This window comes from Delphinus delphis, chromosome 16, assembly GCF_949987515.2.
Source record: "Delphinus delphis chromosome 16, mDelDel1.2, whole genome shotgun sequence".
Taxonomy (NCBI): Eukaryota; Metazoa; Chordata; class Mammalia; order Artiodactyla; family Delphinidae; genus Delphinus; species Delphinus delphis.
Window position 1 is genome coordinate 70,624,394 of NC_082698.1, and position 19,854 is coordinate 70,644,247.

At 37.7% G+C, this 19,854-nt stretch overlaps 1 protein-coding gene across 1 annotated transcript in view; it reads left to right on the top strand.

The window, feature by feature from the left end:
- The window catches only part of TMEM26 (transmembrane protein 26), a 43,373-nt gene extending 23,997 nt beyond the window's left edge, over positions 1–19,376 (top strand). Inside the window, exons 4-6 of the mRNA XM_060033766.1 lie at positions 981–1,201; positions 15,906–15,982; positions 18,952–19,376. Of these exons, the coding sequence (XP_059889749.1) occupies positions 981–1,201; positions 15,906–15,982; positions 18,952–19,376 (723 nt within the window). The remainder of the gene's footprint in view (positions 1–980; positions 1,202–15,905; positions 15,983–18,951) is intronic.
- The last annotated feature ends 478 nt before the right edge of the window (positions 19,377–19,854 follow it).

The window sequence follows — 19,854 nt, forward strand, 5'->3', positions numbered from 1 at the left end:
GGGGCAGAAGAATATTTGCTAGCTTATGAATTTTTGAATAATATGTTAAATGTTCAGAGTAAAAATAACCTTATAGTTATTCTCTTTCTTTACTTTTAGGTAATGAATAAACACTATTATATATTTTCTCCTTTGATATAGTGGGGGTTTTTTTGGTTTTGTTTTTTAAGAAGATGTTGGGGGTAGGAGTTTATTAATTTATTTTATTTATTTTTGCTGTGTTGGGTCTTCGTTTCTGTGCGAGGGCTTTCTCTAGTTGTGGCAAGCGGGGGCCACTCTTCATCGCAGTGCGCGGGCCTCTCACTGTCATGGCCTCTCTTGTTGCGGAGCACAGGCTCCAGACGCGCAGGCTCAGTAGTTGTGGCTCACAGGCCTAGTTGCTCCGCGGCATGTGGGATCCTCCCAGACCAGGGCTCGAACCCGTGTCCCCTGCATTAGCAGGCAGATTCTCAACCACTGCACCACCAGGGAAGCCCTGATATAGTGTTTTATAGCAATAAAAATCAAAAGAAAGATTTGTACCATGCTAAAAATATTACCAGATTAGTAAATTCCGATTTGAAATCTATAAAAGAAAAATACAGGAATTTTTAAATTTTAATAGGGAATTTTTAAAATGTTGCTATGTGTTATACTGGTTACAGAGACTGATGAAATGATAAATGAGAAATTATCTATAAAACATTCCAAAATTGGTTTTTAAAATATCATATAGTACAATGCCCCTAGTAAGTGAAAGGTTTAAATTACTTTCAGTTATCAGGCTACCCCATTTTAAGGACCACATTAGCTTTTTTTTTTTTTTTTTTAGCGTGTTCAGTTGAAAAGAGTTTTGCTTTCTTTATTAAGTGAAGAATCATTTTCTGAAAATGACCTTCCACAAAAGCTAACTATTGACTGACAGCCATGGTGAAGAAAGCCTCTCTCTCTAAGGTGGTAGTTCATAATCCTTCTGTCTGTATGACGTTTCTCTTAAACAGGCCAAAGTTTTTGTAAATAACTTATCTACAGTATGCGAGAAAGTTTGGACTTTGGGACTCCATCAGACATTCCTGCTAATGCTAATAATTGGAAGATGGCTTCTACCCATTGGAGGCGGGATTACTCGGGATCAACTCTCTCAACTTCTCCTTATGTTTGTGGGGACAGCTGCTGACATACTGGAATTCACAAGTGAGACCCTGGAAGAAGAAAATGTGAGGTAAGAAGGCCCTGCAACGAAAAGACCTTCTTTTCAAGGTCAGGCCCACACACCTGTCTTTTTGTTCTATTATTTATATTCTGCATGAATAAGGATTTTCAGGAGATCATATATCCAGTGCTAGAATCACAGAATTTGTTGCTGTTCGGGTACATGTTAGGTACCAGCCCCCTAACACACACACACATATATACATATGTATGTATATACATACATATGTATTACCATATATCTATAAAAACTTTATATATGAATATGTCAAGGATGTTGCTGCTAGAGAAAAGGGGCAAATAATATTACCCATGGGTAAGAACAGAGAAGCTCTGACTGTTTGCATGACCACAGATTAGGTGAAGCCGTGGTTATCCGAAAACCTTCTGAGGGTGGAATGACCATCCCTAGCTTCCCTTTCACATGCTCAAGTGTCCAGGAATGTAGCCAATCATAAGGGTCTCTTCTAGAGCAGAGCAAAGCTACCATTCCAGGGAAGAACCTAGAGGTGACATGGAGAAATCACTCCTCTAGCCAGTTGGGGAATTTATACTCCCTGACGTGAATGCAGAATGGGGCAGATTAGGTTTTATTTTACTAAATTTTATTTTTAGTCAGTTTTGTTCGAAGTGCCCAAAGGCTATCTGGTGTAGATGCCTATAAATTAAAACTTACTGAGTTGGTACTTTTATTTTTGCCACAAGCAAATAAACTCAGAATCCCTGATCACAGCTGCTTATGGAACTACTTTCTTACCTTTAGGGATTTAAGTCTCAGTGCCTAAATGTACTTTCAGCTTTGGTTGTTTTGCACTATGCTATAAAAATAAATTGCAGTGAGGCTGGCTTTTAATTCTACATTTTATGCTGTGTTTCTCAAACAACGAAACATAAAGCTGAGCAAAATACACTAACTTGCTGAGTAAACTTAATACCCCAGTTACAGTACAAAGTGTATCTGTAATCATAGCTTACCTTCACATGATCATTTCCTGTTCCATTTCTACTAAGTTTTCTTATACCATAAGTAGACGTCGAATTTTAAAAAGAATCCAATCTAAGTTGACCCATTGTCCTCAGAATGTTGACTTTAGCTTTGTAGCTTTAATACCAAATATTTGGTCAGTGCTTCACATGGTATAACACATTTTCAGATACATTAGAATACTTACAGTACAATGAGGTTACAAGAAAATCATGAAGAAATCATGACCGAGCACATAAAAACAATAAATAACTACAGGCACAGTGATATGGACATGACAATATAAGGATGATTAATTCTACCTAAATAGAAGTAGACATATAAATGCCAAATATCTAGTGAGATGCATGGGAAATAGGGTAGGAGAGGGGGTTCAGGAGGAATATGTTTTGAGGGGCTGGTTATAAAAATGTGAGAAACGCCAAACTCAGCTACCTTAATGGCCTGTTTATGAGGCCCATCCGCAAGTGACACCAAGAGGCATTTTATAGATCAGTGTTTCCCAACAGATGCTGAATATTAAATAAGTTAATGATTAAAATGTCAATCACCCGGGGGGGAAATACCTTGAAAATTACGAGGGATCATTCATGCACCAACTCTTGACTGATCGTCTAGTGTGGGCCAGGTAGTGTGCTAGTGCTAGTGGAGACTGGGGAGCAAATGGTGAGCAACTGATGAAATAAAGGACACACAATCCTATCCCAACCCAGGTAATTTCAGTTCAGCAATTTCTTCACCCACCAATACATTAATCTGAGTGTTTTATAAATAGTTTTTTCTCATTTTAAACTTATACCATGTCCTGAGAATAGAACTGAATAAACTCTGCCCAGGTTATTAAGTTTCTTTTCAGGTTTCATGATCTCAGGTGAAATCATTTTATTTTTAATATAACTGCATTGTGTCAGTGACCTTCTGTGGTCTCCACTAGACTCATGCATGTCTCCATCATGACCCAAAGACTCCAAAATCAAGGCCCAGAGAGAACTGAGAGTTTTTAATTCCCTCCTAAGGCCCACCTCCCAAGTTCTGATTTCATCTCAGGCCCCATCTATACTGCAAGAATTAACACTGCAAATTTCCATCTCTTCAAAGGAAATATTAAATCCTTCTCACTGTAGTGTAGCTTTCCTCTTTGGCCTCAAAAAGACAATCATGAAGCATAAATTTAATAACGACGTGTAGCATCTTTCCATGTGCTGATTAGCTATTCATATATCTTCCTTGGTGAAGTATCTGTTCAAATTTTTGCCCATTTTTCATTGGATTAATTTTTATTGAGTTGTAAGAGTTCTTTATATATTCTGGATACAAGTCTGGTATTAGATACATAATGTAAATATTTTCTCCCAGTATATCATTTTTTAATGTTGTCATTTGAATAACAATTTTTTTGAATTTCGATAAAATCCCATGTATCATTTTTTCTTCTCTGTAGTGCTTTGGGAATAATAGATTCTAAGAAATATTCTCCCCATCAAAATTAGAAATATTTTCCTGTGTAATGTTTTCACTTAATTTTTGTGTATCATGAGGTAAGGGTCTAAGTTCATGTTTTGTCCTGTTTCATTTTGTGTTTTGGCATTATCCCAGCAGTATTTTTTGTCCCAGCTAGGACCAACTGTCTCAGCACCATTTGTTGAAAAGACTATCCTTTCCCTATTAAATTGCCTTGGTATCTTTGTCAAAAATCAATTGACCACATATGTAAGGAGTTTTTCTGGACTTTCTATTGTGTTTCATTGCTCTGTGTACCTTATGCCAGTACTACGTTATTGAGATTACTGGAATTTTATGGTAAGTTTTGAAACTGAATACTGTAAGCCCTCTAACATTATTCTTTTTTCAAAAATTGTTCTGATTTTTCTAGCTCCTTTGCATTTCCATGTAAGTTTTATAATTAGCTTGTCAAATTCTACAAAAAAAATCCTGCTGGAGTTTTGATAAGGATTGTATTAAATCTAAGCATCAATTTGTGAAGAAGTGGCATCTTAATAATATTAAGTCTTTCAATTCATGAACATAAACTATCTCATCTTTTATTCAGATGTTCCTTAACATATTAAGATGTTCCTTAATTTCTCTCAGCAAAGTTTTGTAATTTTCAATGTATAGGTCTTGCACCACTTTTCCTAAATTTATTCCTAAATATTTTTCTTTTTGATAGAATCATTTTCTTAATTTCTTAGTATCATTTTCATGTTTTTTATTACCACTATGTAGAAATACAATTGACTTTTGTGTGACAATCTTGTACCCAGAAACCATGCTAAACTTGCTTACTAGTTTTGTAGACTCCTTAGGGATTTCTACATATGGGATAATGTCATTTGAAAGCAAAGATATTTTTGATTCTTTCTAATCTGTACGCCTTTTATTTCTTTTTCTTGTCTTATTGCACCAGCTAGAATTTCTTGTACAATGTTCAACAGAAGTATAAGAGTGGACCTTTCAATCTCAAAGGATAAGCATTCTGTCTTTCACTATTAAGGATGATGTTAGCTATAGGTTTTGCACAGATATTTTTAATAGATGCCCTTGATCAGTTGGAGGAAATCCCCATCTAGGTTACTGAGAGTTCTTTCTTTTCTCTCTCTCTCTTTTTCTATGGACACTGAATGTTGTTAAATGTTTTTCTGTTTTTCTTATGATCATTGTGTGGTGGCTATCTTTTATTCTATTAATATGGTGTATTACATTAACTAATTTTCAGATGTTAAATCAACCTTGACTTCCTGGGATAAATATCACTTGGTTATGGTGTATAATCCTTTCTATATGTTGCTGAATTTGGTTTGCTAACGTTTTGTTAATAATTTTTACATCTATACTCATAGAGCATACTGATTTTTAGTAATATTTTCAAATGATATTTTTCCTGGCTTTGGTATCAGGGTAATATCCTTCAATGAATACCTCAGGAAGCATTCCTTCTTTATTTTCTGAAAGACTTTGTATAAGACTGATGTTATTTCTTCTTTAAATATTTTATAGAATCCACTTAGGAAGCTATCTAAGCCTAGGTTTTTCTTTATGGGAAGATATTTTATTACTAATTCAATATCATTATTTCTCATAAGTCTATTCAGTTATTCTATTTCCTCTTGGGTCAGTTTTGATTATATTTTCCTTCTAGGAATTCTTACATTTTATCTAATTTTATTTTTTATATAAAGTTGTCCATAATATTATTCCTTTATACTTGTGTCAATTTCTATAGGGTCACTTATTATGCCCCTCCCCAACTTTTCATTCTGAGTTTGGTCATTTGCGTCTCCTCTATTTTTTCTTAGACCTCTCAATTCAGTCAGTCTTTTAAAATAACTAATTTTCGGTTTCATTGATTTTCTCTATTATTCTGTTTTATATTTCATTGGTTTGTGTTCTGATGTTTAATTTTTCCTTCCTTCTGCTTGCTTTGGATTTAATTTGCACTTCTTTTTTCTAGTTTCCTAAGATGGAAGCTATTGATTTGAAACCTTTCTTCTTTTCTAATATGGTATTCAAAGTTATGTTTCCTTCTAAGCACTGCTTTATCTGCATCTCATAAGCTTTGATATGTTATCTTTTTGTTTAATAGAGTTCAAATTATTTTCCAGTTTCTCCTATGAGTTCTCCTTTGACCTATGACTTGTTTAGAAGTAAGCTGTTTAATTTCCATGTGGGGATTGCCCAAATTTCTCCCTGTTGTGTTCTATTTTAATTCTGTTGTAGTCTGAGAATATACAAAATTATTTTAACCCTTTTAAAATACTGAGACTTATGGCCTAGCATATGGCCTATCCTGGAGAATGTTCCATGTGGGCTTGAAAAGAATGTGTTGTCTGGTTGAGTGTTCTGTAAATGTAAGTTATGTCAAGTTGGCTGATAGGGCTGTTCAAGTCTTCTATATCCTTACTGATTTTCTGTCTAGTTGTTCTATCAATTATTGAGAGTGAGGCATTGAAATCTTCAACTCTGATTGTTGAATTGTCTATTTCTTTTTTCAGTATTGTCAGTTTTTGCTTCATGTATTTTGAGGCTCTGTTTTTAGATGTGCACACATTAATTTTTTAAACTTCTTCCTCATGTAGTAACTGTTTTTCATCATGAAATGTCACTTTTTCTCTAGTAATATTTCTTGTCTGAAAGTCTATTTTGTCTCATATGAATCCAGGCACTCTATTTTATGACGACTATTGACATGGGATATCTTTTTCAAACTCTGTATCTTTACATCTAAACTGTATTCCTTATATACCCCATATAGTTGGATCTTGCATTTTCCTCTCAGTTAGACAATCTTTGTCTTTTAATTGGAGTGTATATTAACTTCCCAGGGCTGCCATAACAAACTACCACAAACTGAGTGGCTCAATACAACAGAAATTTATACTCTCTTAGTCCTCAAGGCTGAAAGTCCAAATCAATGTGCCAGCAGGGTTGGTTTCTGTTAGAGGCTCTGAGGGAGAATCTGTTCCCTCTTGTGGCTCTCTTGTGGCTTCTGGTGGTTGCTGGCAGTTCTGGTGTCCCTCAGCTTATAGACACATCACTCCAATCTCTGCCTCTGTCTTCACATGGCATTCTCCCCAGTGTGTCTGTCAGTGTCTCCAATTTTTCTCCTTCTTATAGGGACACCACTCACTGGATTAGGACACAGGTTAATCTATTATGACCTTCTCTTACCTTGACTACTTCTGCAAAGACCCTACTTCCAAATAAGATCACATTCTGAAGTCTACGCAGACATGAGTTTGGGGGAACAATTTCCAAGCTTTTGCAATGTGTTTAATCCATTAATATTTAACGTAATTATTGATTTGGTTGAAAATTTTTTTTATCTATCTATCTATTTATTTATTTATGGCTGCATTGGGTCTTTGTTGCTGTGTGCAGGCTTTCTCTACTTGCGGAGAGCGGGGGCTACTCTTTGTGCGGTGCACAGGCTTCTCATTGCAGTGGCTTCTCTTGTTGTGGAGCATGGGCTCTAGGTGCACGTGCTTCAGTAGTTGTGTCATGCGGGCTCAGTGGTTGTGGCTTGTGGGCTCTAGAGCGCAGGCTCAGTAGTTGTGGTGCACAGGCTTAGTTGCTCCACGGCATGTGGGATCTTCCGGGACCAGGGCTTGAACCCATGTCTCCTGCATTGGCAGGCAGATTCTTAACCACTGCGCCACCAGGGAAGTCCTGATTTAGTTGAATTTATATCTGCCATTTTGCTATTTGTTTTTCTCAATGTCTCATTTCCTTTTTGCTCTTGTGTTAATTATTTACTGCTTTAAAAATATTTTTAATGAACAATTTTAATTCCTCTATTGATTTGTGTATTGTTTTATTACAGTGGTTACTGTAGGGAATACAGTATGATTTTAGATCTTCACACTCTATTACAAGTTAATAGCTCAATTCCCTCCCCCCTCTTTTTTGCAATTATTGTCATATACATTACATCTTTATATGATATAAGCCAGACAGTACAGTTTTATAATTATTGTTTTATAGACTTCTGTTTTTTTAAAGAAATTAAGAGAAGAAAAGATATGACTGTATATTTATATGTTCTCATATTTACTTACATATTTGAAGATGCTCTTTATTCCTTCTTGTGGATTTGAGTTACTTTCTGGTGTCATTTTCTTTCAGCCTGAAAGACTTCCTTTATTGTTTCATCTAAGGCAAATGTGCTAGCAACAAATTCTCCTAATCTTTGTGGAGAAATGTGTGTATTTTTCCTTCATGTTTGGAAAAATAGTTTTGTTGTGTGAAGAATTCTTGCTCCATAGTTTTTACTTCAGCATTTTATACGTATCATTCCTCTTTCTCCTGGCCTTCATTATTTCTGATGAGATGTTAGCCACTGTTTTGTCATTACCCTGTACAAATGAGTCGTTTTTCTTTTGCTGTTTTCAAGATTTTCTCTTTCTCTTTGGCTTTCAGGAGTCTGTGATGTGTCTAGGTATGGGTCTCTTTGTCTTAACCTTACTACAACTTTGTTGATCTAGGATCTGTAAATTAATGTTTTTCCTCAAATTGAGGAATTTTCAGCCATCATTTCTTCACTTTTTCTGATCCATTGTCTTTTCTTCCTTCTGGGACTGCTATTACAAATAGAAATGCTTAGTTGTGTTCCATAGGTCTCTGAGACTCTGTTCATTTTTCTCCTATCTGTTTTACCTACTAGTCTTCAGACTGGAGAGTTTTCACTGATTTATTTTCCAGGTCACTGATTCTTCCACTATCTCAAATCCATATGTAGAGTCAAACTGTAGAGTTCACCTAGTGAATTTTTCATTTCTGTTACCATATTTCCAAATCTAGAATTTCTATTTAATTCTCTTTTTAGTTTATATTTCTTATTTCAGTTATTTATTTGTTGAGTCCCTGTCATATTTTTCTTTAGTTTATGGAACATAGTTTTCTTTCATTCTTTGAAAATATTTAAGATAGTTGCTTTGATGTCTTTATCTGCTAAATCCAATATCTGGACCCCATTAGAGTCAGTTTCTATTGATTAATTGATGGTTGTTGTTTTCTCCTGAGCATGGGTCATGCATTCCTGTTTCTTTGTATGTCCCATACTGTTTTGCTGAAAACTGAACATTTTGTATTACGTTTTGTAGCAATATGTTATCCTCAGGCTTCCCCACATGCCTCAGGAGTCTTCTTGTCATCTTTGTTGTCTCAATAAATTGCCTGAACTTAATCTGAGGACTCTATCTCCCCGTGGATTGCAGTCACTGATGCTTCTGCTCGGACTTGTTTTTTGTTTGTTTTTTTAATTCTTATTTTTGTCTTTAGCATGGCTATTAGGGTCACACCTATGGTCAGCCAATGATTTGAGCAGGGTTTGTGATCAAACACTCTGAGCCCTTTTGAGTTCCACCCTCTGCTGATGGATCTGTGTATGAGCTGGATCGCACATTCAAGTTCAGAAAGTTTTCATATATAACCAGTTTTAAATTTCTACTGGGCCTTCTTGGATCGTCCCTGCACATGTCTGGCAAACTTGGAGACATTATCTAGCCTTTCTATGGCTCTCTTATTTTTGGAATCTCTCCATGAAATGTTAAGTTAGTCTGCCCCTCACCCCAGCTGGGGCTGCAACCTCTAAGTAGGAAAGCCATGGGCTTCCCCATTCATTTCCAACTAAATGTGTTACTTTTACTGACCACACCTTTAACCATGGATTTCACACTCCACTCCAAATCAAGTCAGCATACCCTGGTCACAAGGGGCCTCTGGTTTTCATTGCTAAGCTCTCCCTGGTAAAACCACCACTCTGACTGACCAAGGCAGCCTTAACATTCCCCTCAGCTTGATTAAACTTTAAAAAAGTTTATTCCTGAATATAAGCCTCTGCTCTCCCTTTCCTCAGAGCACTGATTTTAGAAAACTTGCAACTGTCATTTCTTTCTACGTCCCTTTGAGATGTAAGTCTTCTCTTAGACTCTTTCCAGCTTTACAGAGTAGGAATATCTTTCTCGAGGATGTGAGAGCCATCCCTTTGAAATGTGATCATCAGGAAAGATAACACCCCCATCTCCTAGTCTCTCTGGGACGACAGGAACTTAACTTATATCAGTGCCAATTAGCAAACATAGATGGCCCAATCACATTGACCAACTTCCCTCTCTAACAACCTCTAGTACTGTTCCACTAGCTCACCCCAGTGTTTAAAAACTCTTCTGATTTTGTTTCAGTGGGGGTGAATTCAGTCTCTCTCCCTTACTGCAGACTTCAATAAAGTCTTCATTGCCTATTTAACTGTCTGGTGCCATTTTTCCTTCACATAGCAAAGCTGGAGGTTTAAGGGAACATCCCATGGGCAAGAATGCCTTAGACGCTCACTGTTCTTAACTGAAGTTCTACCAGGTTTTCATGAATAAATGTTACTCAATTTGTTATTTGCCTTCGGTTTATTTCCAGAGATCTGAAGTGGTTGTTTTTGACAATTTGTCCAGTGTTATGTATGTTTGCTGGGGAGAGGATTTGCTGACCATTTCATTCTGCTACAGCCACCCTCCAACATTTTAACAAGTCTGAATTTCAGTATAATTGCCAGGAAGAGTTAAGTAGTTATTTACACCTTTGGAGATCACTCTCTGCAGTCTTTTTTTGAACACAGATCATTTACTGAAAAGAAAAAACACACTTGGTAAAATGTTCCCGTAGCATTACTGCTACTTCACTGTGAATATCTGACCAAACAAAGGAGAGTTTTTCTACGTTTACACTATGTGTTCTTTTAGTTTAGCTCTTTTTGCTTGATGAAGCATTTCTTCCAGGTTAGCTTAATAGCTCATTTGCTTGCTTTCTTTCCTTTTCTCTCTCTCTCCTTAATTTTTTTGCTCCTCTGAAGAGGTTTGTGGGATGCTTTTTAAAAAGCTAGAGCAACTCTATCCACTGATTATCTCTTATCGATAGGAGTATTTACACTTTCAAAAAGAAACAGTTAAGCAAATTAGCAATGCATGAGAATACACCCTCAAACCACGCACCAAAATAAACTCAGACTGGCTTAAAAACTTAAATATAAGACAAGACACCATAAAACTCCTAGAGAACATAGACAAAACATAAATCATATCAATGTTTTCTTAGGTCAGTCTTCCAAGGTAATAGAAATAAAAACAAAAATAAACAAATGGGACCCAATCAAACTTACAAGCTTTTTCACAGCAAAGGAAACCATAAACAAAATGAAAAGACAACCTATGGAATGGGAGAAAATATTTGCAAACGATGTGACTGACAAGGGCTTAATTTCCAAAATATACAAATAGCCGATACAACTCAACAACAACAAAACAACCCAATCAAAAAGTGGGCAGAAGATCTAAGTAAACATTTCCCCAAAGAAGACATACAGATGGCCAATATGCACATGAAAAGATGCTCAACATGGCTAATTATTAGAGAAATGCAAATCTAAACTACAATGTCGTACCACCTCACACTGGTCAGAATGGCCATCATTAAAAAGTCTACAAGTAACAAATGCTGGAGAGGGTGTGGAGAAAAGGGAGCCCTCCTGCACTATTGGTGAGAATGTAAGGTGGTGTAGCCACTGTGGAAAACAGTCTGGAGGTTCCTCAGAAAACTGAAAACAGAATTACCATATGATCCAGCAATCCCTCTCCTGGGCATGTATCTGGACAAAAACTATAATCAAAAAGATACATGCGCCCCTATGTTCATATCAGCACTATTCACAATAGCCAAGACATGGAAACAACCTGAATATCCAGAGACAGATGAATGGATAAAGAAGATGTGGTACAAATGTACACTGGAATACTACTCAGCCATAAAAAGAACAAAATCATGCCATTTGCAGCGACATGGATGCAACTAGAGATTATCATACTAAGTGAAGTAAGTCAGAAAGAGAAACAAATACCATATGATATCACTTATATGTGGAATCTAAAGTATGACACAAATGAACCTATCTATGAAGCAGAAACAGACTCACAGACATAGAGAACAGACTTACGGTTGCCAAGGTGGGGGGGCGGGGTGGGAACAGCTCTTAGCTGTTCTAGGAGCTTTATATGTTTAACATATTTAAACAATATATTTAATTAAAATTATAATATAAAATCCAATAGCTATTATTACTGTCATCCTTACATTTGGGATTAGTAGATGCAAACTATTATACACAGAATGGATGAACAACAGGTTCTATTGTATAGCACAGGGAACTATATTCAATGTCCTGGGATAAACCATAGTGGAAAAGAATATAAAAAAGAATGTATATTTATGTATAACTGAGTTATTTTGCTCTACAGCAGAAATTAACACATTTTAAATCAACTACACTTTAATAAAAAAATAGCAATTTATGACTTTATTTTTACTTTTCACCCAATAGTTGTGGTGCACTGATTTACCAAATGCTAGTCTTTTATCCTCCTAGTTTTCCAAGCAGAGAAGTGATACATCTATAATTATACTTCAAATGATCTTTTGTCTCTGTATGAAGAGCCCATTGTCTGCTTACATGCTTCTCAGTTGACGCTTATGAAGACAGATTACACATGAGAAAATGGGGCAAGACAAGTTGGGGAGACAATTACACAACAGAGACAATGCTGGAGAAATTGACTCCAAAATTCCTTCACAAATTTGGAGTGTTTGCCATTTAAGCTCAGTGATGTATTTATATTCCAGCGTTTAACCTTCCTGGATAAATTTTACTGTCTGAATTAATAATACAAATTTGTCTGCTCCAAAGATTTTCTGGCCATCTTTTCCAAAGTTATTTTTGATAACTTTAGTAATAGGTTTCTCAACACCCACATTCTCCCATATTGTGTGTGTTCAGATAATAATACTTGGGAATGCAAAAGACATATATTTGGTATTAGAGGGTTAGAGTTTGACTTACTTAGGGCTAAAGTCAGTTTATTATTTACCCCTGTTTTGTATAATAATAAAATTAAAACACAAAGAGTTTAAGAAATATGTTCACATAATAAAAATAAAACTACTATTACTACTACTAACAGTAGTAGCGGATAATATTGATTTATCTCTTGCTGTGTTCCAAGCACTGTTCTAAGGGTTTTAGTTGTGACGAGTTACTTAGTCTTTACGACACCACCATGAGGTAGATACTGTCATTACCACGATATTATAAGCTGAAGAATGGCAGGCAAGAGAAGTTGCAAGAGTCTCAAGGTTACGTGGTAAAAAATAATACTTAACTTGTGGTGGAATACCATGCTTAGTCTGTATCCAGTGCTGTTCTAAGAGCTTTATATGTTTAATATCTTTAAACAATATATTTAATAAAAATGATCATATAAAATCCAATAGCTATTATTACTGTCATCCCCACATGGAAGGTGGGTAAACCAGAGCACATAGGTATTAAATTACTTGTTCCTATTCGTGTAGCTGGTAAATGATTAGTCTGGGACTGGAAGCCCACATCCTGTCTCTCTGGTGAGGGTTAGAGCTGGTATTTGAACCCTGGCAACCTAGCACCAGAGCTCGTGCTTTACCACTTCTTTCTGCTGCCTTGCAGACAAATTGCACATGGGTTTTTTCGTAGAATTACTGAAGTCTGAGATGAGAAGAAACTTCAAAAGTGACCATCTATTGAGAAACCTATTTTACATCTGTTACAAAATCCTCTCCAAAATTTTCTCAAGTTTTTGTCCAGACTTTCTTTGAAAACTTTCACTAATAGAGAATATACTAACCCCAGGGGCAACGTGTTCTATTTTGAATTAGTATTATTAGAAAGTACTTTCCTCTACTGGGATGAAATTTGGATTCTTACAGGTGCAACTCAAATCCTCTGAACCTGAATTGGCCCTCTGAAGTCGTAAGAAATAAGTTTAATTCCTTCTCCACAATGATAACCCTTTAAATGTATGAAATCAAGTTTTAAAGCAGTCTTCTCTAGTTTTTAGTTCCTTGAACTATGCCATGTCTAACATGGCTCTGAGTCCTCTCATCGCCCTAGTCTCTCTTTTTTGGACCAAAAATGTTTTCAGTGTTCCTCCTAAAACATGAAGGACAACACATAATATGTCAGTTACACCCTGAATATTGTAGAACAGAGCAGGGCTAAAACTGTCCATTTCCTTCATGGAAATACTACCATGGAAAGGTAAGAAGGTGGATGCTGAAATCACTGGCCAAAGAGAGATAATAAGTGTTCGTACTTTGTCGAGCTGGTATGAGGATTAAGTGTGATCGCAGAGCTAAACACTTAGAAAACTGCCTGCCACATAGTATGAGCTCAGAAATGGCAGGCAAGATTATTTAAAAATTCAGGCGCTTACTGAAGGTCTACTATATAGAGACATTGACTTTGCAAAGAGGGAAAAGTTATAGACTGCATTCCCTAGGCATTTTCACTTAAAATTCTAGACTTTAAACTTCTCGGGAAGAGACCTATGATTGCATCTGATTTTGGAAAATCATAAATCATGTCACACTGCGGACTCATAATTAGATAACAGGAAGGGAAAATCCTTGAGCCTTTTTAATGGCTGCTGCTGTGAAGTGCTACCTCTTCCATCCTATTCTAGGTCATCCAGTTACATCCTGTCAAGATCTTTGGGGATCCTGATGATGTCTTCTGGGGTATTGGTTTCTCATCCAGCCCCCAATGTCATATGTGCATATGAGAAGCCTTCCATCAATGTCGGCAACCAACTCAGTGATGAAATGTGAAGTAGAACAGAGTCAAAGGCAGAGCCTGCAGCGACCCTTGGAGAGCTCCCTTTACAGATCCCTGAGTCATTTACACAGTTAGGAATCCACCTAACTGTGCTCACACTCAGAACATTTCTTAATCTTGCTAATAAGAACACTATGGGAGGCTTTTTTCATGAGCCTTGTTTAAATCCAGTGTCTATTATTATGTATGTATCATTATCTGCTTAGTAATCCTAACTCTATTTTAAAAAAAAGGAGAGGGGAGAGAGAAAATAATCTTAGCTGAGTGCCGTTGTTCTCAGGTAACCTGTGCTGATTCTCAGGTAACACTGTCTTCTTCAATAAGGGCTCTCAGAAATCTTTCAAATAATCAGTTATATAATCTAACTAGGGATTAACAGTAAATGTGCCTTTATAGTTGAAAATATACTTCTGCTTCATTTTGAAAGTTAAGACTTCATTTTTTTGTCACCAACCTTGTCTTCACCGTTAACTGCCAGGACAGATAATGATGGCTTAGAAATCTCATTTACAGATTCTCTCAGAGTTTTAAGATCTAATTTTTCAGGGCCTCAATACTCGAAGCATTTAAAGATATCCCTTACAATCACCTCATTGAGTTTGGTTTCAATTACTGTTCCCTGATGTTTTTCTATCCCTCTCCATTCTGGAAATCCCTCTTGACAGAGAAGTTGGCAACAATATCTGTTATTACACCACTAACCTCAAATTGATAATTTCCTTTGGGATTTTGCTGTAAAAACGTGACTTTGAGACTTCTTTCGGATCCTTTGCGTTTTTGTAACCTCTCTTCTTTCTGACTTTAGTCTTCAAGACCATTTTCCTAGGTCTATGACATTTGTATTTCTTCCAAGTACAGATCCTTTGATTATTCGTTCAGCAATTCCTTCCACAAATATTTGTTGAGTGACTGTTATTTGCCATGTACTGTTATAGGCACTGGGGAAATCCAATGGTGAATGAAACAATCACATCCTTTAATTTACATCCTAGTGTCCAATGTATATCTTTGATGATTGGATTTATCTCCCTATGTTTTTTTTCACCTGAGGATAACTTTCTTTTACATGCTAAGCTCTTAATTGTTGAGCCTCATCTAGGCCTTTTGAGATGTACTTTTAAGCTAGAGTCTTGGGAATCTTGGAACAATTTTCAATTTCCCTCCTTGAAATTCCTTGAAATCAGTCCTCTGAATTTCCAGGTTAATGTCTAACTTTTGTCCTAGCATTTCCCTCCCATAATGTGTCCATGATTCTGTAAAACTAAATACAGCAATATAGGACCAAGAGGCTCTGTCATAATTCACACAGATGTTGGCACATGTGGAAGTTGGGTTTTACGTCCCAGATTTTTTTAAACTTCTTTTTCATTATTCCATTTTAATCATGCATGAATTTTTCATGGATATCTTATATCACCAAGATATTCTGACAACTCTCAAGAGGTTTATTAGGATATAGTCAAATATGAGAACAAAAAGAGACAAGATTTTTCTGCATGTGTTCGTATTTTTCATCACTAATTTAAAATTTTGTCTGCATTCTAGGAATAGCCCTGCTCTGGTCTATGCCATCCTTGTTATATGGACCTGGAGTATGCTGCAGTTCCCACTTGACCTGGCAGGTAAGTGTCCGATGTTTGCTCGAAGAAACAGAAAAGTACAGCTCTTGATTATGAACTGCAGTGAAGCTAAGGAAGCATTTGAGAGGATTATCTTTTTTTTTTTTTATCACTTCGATATCTCAGTGTTAGTTCCAGTTCAGTTTAGAAGACAACTAGGTTGAAACTTAGGAAAGCCATGATCCACTCTGGTACATGGTGAGCCTGACACAATTAAGTCGATAAGAGCACAGCTTTATGTTCATTTCATACAGTAGTTCCATCACTTGCTATGTGTAAAAGCTTCTGCAAATTAGTTAACACATCAGCGCCTCAGTTTTTCATCCATGCAATGGGGATGATAATTATTGCAGTGAGGACTGAGGGTCCTTGTGATGACAAAAATAAGACATAGTTTGTAGCGACTGTGCTTCAGCACGCTTACTGGCATGCAAATGTTATCTCCTGATTTTTTAAGGGGCCATTTTCATTCCTTTGTCAGACCCTTGTATTAGAACTTCAAAGGGAATAAGAGCAGGTTCAGGGCCACATGGGAAATTAGATTTTTCCTCAGTATTGGCTCTTAGAGTCCCATTGGGCTTATTTTAATAAAGACATAAACCCCCAAGACTTTGCAAGAAGTAAAAGGTTTTCTGGCCATTTCATACTGATGATCTAGAGCTGCATTATCCAGTACAGTACCCACTAGCCACATGTGGCTGTTTAGATTAACATTAATTAAAATTAAATAAAATTTAAAGTTCAGTTCCTCAGTCACACTAGCCTGCTCCGTGGCTGCATATGGCTATGATGTCAGACAGCACAGATATAGAACGTTTTTCCTAACACAGATGGTTCTATTGGAATGCATTGACCTGGAGTTATCCCATAACTTCTAGGAGCCCTGGAATTTTTTTTTTTTTTTTGCGGTACGCGGGCCTCTCACTGTTGTGGCCTCTCCCGTTGCGGAGCACAGGCTCCGGACGCGCAGGCTCAGCGGCCATGGCTCACGGGGACCAGCCGCTCCGCGGCATGTGGGATCTTCCCGGACCGGGGCACGAACCCGCGTACCCTGCATCGGCAGGCGGACTCTCAACCACTGCGCCACCAGGGAAGCCCGCCCTGGAATTTTGATTTGGAAATTCTCCTGGATGCCACTTTAACTCTGAAGAAATTCTAGGATTGAATAGTTACGTTTTCCTGAAGTCTGACTCCTTTCTTATGGTACCCTACCTGATGGCCTCAGGGTTAGAATTAATCTTTGTACAGAGATATTTAATTTTTTTCTGCATCTTTTTTTGGTCCACTTTGATAGGCACAGAGGTTTTAGGGGCCATTTTAGACCTTAGCATCCACTTTGCAAAACAAAATTGCCAACAGAAGGAAAGAGTGGCTGTGGCTTTTTGGAAATGCCCCAAACCTAATTACTAGTTAATAACTGCAAACAAATGTATGCCAATAACACACACACACACACACACAGAGATTTTGTTGTAATGTGCCCCAGAAGGTACTCTATACCATTAATCAGCTGGTGTCCTCTGCGAGAATATTAGGCACCTTCAGTTTAGATGTCGAATAATACTTTTAGGAGGTCCTCTGGGAGCCATTTCCCGACCCTAACTTCTTAGGAACGGTGACTATTGATCTTACGTTGGTTTTTCTTTTGTCATTCCCTCTGCTGGGCCTCACCCTCCCATATCTTGTGGTTTACCGCCTTGCTTAGAAAATTTTTATTTAAGAAAGAAATTCTGTAAACTTTCAGGGGTGATAATGTTATGCAGCTGTTTGAAAAACAAAGACCAAATGTTACTTCTGACTAAATCACTATTGTGTTTCCAACAAACGGTACGTTATGTGCACCCATATCAAAGCAGCTTCATAATATTTGCAGGCTCCAGTAGACGAAGGCATTCTTTGTTTGAAAACTCCAAATGGAAGTCTTCATTATTATAAAAGGATTATTTTCTGCCCTTGACCCTGAATTAAATTTACATTTTAGAAATTAAAACAAAAAAGGTTCATTTGTTGATTGGACCTCCTTTTGTTCAACTGGAAAATCAGTAATCATATCCAGTCTTTCTTGTAAACTGTGCAACAAAACCATAAGGAATTAGACAAAGTAAAATAACCATGGCATTTATTTGGGCTTTTTTTCCCCACCCCTGTTAGAGAGATATGTTTAACGTGACTTCAGTTTGAATTTGAAGATAAGTGCTTGAATTTTCACAACACAATTTACATAGAGGGCCAAGTGAGTCAACCAGTAAATAGGCAGGTACCAGAGAGGGGATGCAGACAGCTCTGGGCCACCGACACTCTGTTTCATCTCCCAAATTTAGCAGCCAGGTAAGTCATGAATTATCCTCAGGGAAAGACAGTGAGAAAGGAGAGGTGCCAGGGGTGTTAGTCTAATGGAACCAAAAACAGTCAGGGAATAGGGGCCCCTCTCCTCAAAGCTGTCATTGTTCTCCAGTTTTCAAAGGAGGAAACTGAGGTCCAGGCAGCCTAAGTAACTTGGCGTGCATCTTGCTGTTATAAAATGAGGAAACCAGGAGAGGAAGCCAGGCTCCCTGACTTGAGGCTGAGAGCACCCTGCCGTGCTGCCTTCCTACTCTGCAGACTTCAAAGACAGACAGGGCGGCTTCTTCTGCTCTTTATCCTTTCTAGCCTAGTTAATTGTGCTTTCCCCAGTGTGAGTGAGGACTTGAAGATGAGCTGATTTTTTTTTTACGTGGATAGAAACCAGAGGCTGGCTTTTTTTCATGTGTGTCATTGGACTTATAACAGATGATCCATTTTCAATATAAAATGCCCAAGGATGTAAAATGGCAGGGTGGTTACACTTGTTTCCCTCCAGAATGAAATTACAGAATCACTCCCCATTGTGCATGAGCGTAACCCCCATGGCTGATGACTTGTCCCCACTTCACTCTGCCTTACTTTTCTGCATGTCAGAGAGCTACGGTAACTGGTCTCTCTTGTGTTTTCAGTACAGCATGTTGTGTGCCCTGTGTCTATGGCAACAAGGGGGTTCCCCAGCCGGTTCTTTTGCCAATACAGTGCCGACCTGTGGAACATTGGAATCAGCGTCCTCATACAAGACGGTCCCTTCCTTGTTGTGCGACTCATCCTGATGACCTATTTCAAAGTGATCAACCAGATGCTGGTGTTCTTTGCTGCCAAGAATTTCCTGGTGGTGGTGTTACAGCTCTACCGCCTGGTGGTGTTGGCCTTGGTTGTCCATGCTTCCTTGCGGAGTCAGCAAGAACGCCTGAAAGGAGAGCACAGACGCCCAGGTGTACCAGCTGAGAGTGGGGTCTCACCTGGGGTCTGGGCAGGTGGTTCGAAGGAGGGCTTGGCTATTCCTTTACAGGCCTTGCCGGTCACCTCTGACGACTCTCCCCTGACCCCATAGTTAGTCACCGAGAGCAGCATGCCGCCAGAAGGCTTGACTTTCCGGTTCCTATAGACAGAATCTTCTCTCTCTCTCTTTCTCTTTTTTTTTAACCTTGGCATATAATAATTTTCAAAAGAACAACATAAAAAGTGATCTTAAACCAAAGCCGAGGAACTTCTTTTTCAACGGAATGAAAAGAACTTTGATTAGTGGCTGTCGCTACCACGTCTGTGTGATGGCATCAGATGCTACAGTTGTTCAACCGCTAAGTGATTTGTTTGTCTTGAACTGTTTGAAAAGCTGCGGACAGGGTTACAGTGACACATGCCCTCAAGACATTTAATGCAGACAAACTGTCCTGGCTGTTACCTGAGAATAGAGAAGCTTTGAACTTTGGCTCTATTGTCAGCCTATCTCATCTGATCTTTCCTGCAATGTCCCCCTGACATCAAAAAATGTACATGCAGTGAATGCAGAATAAATGAAGGGAAAAGTG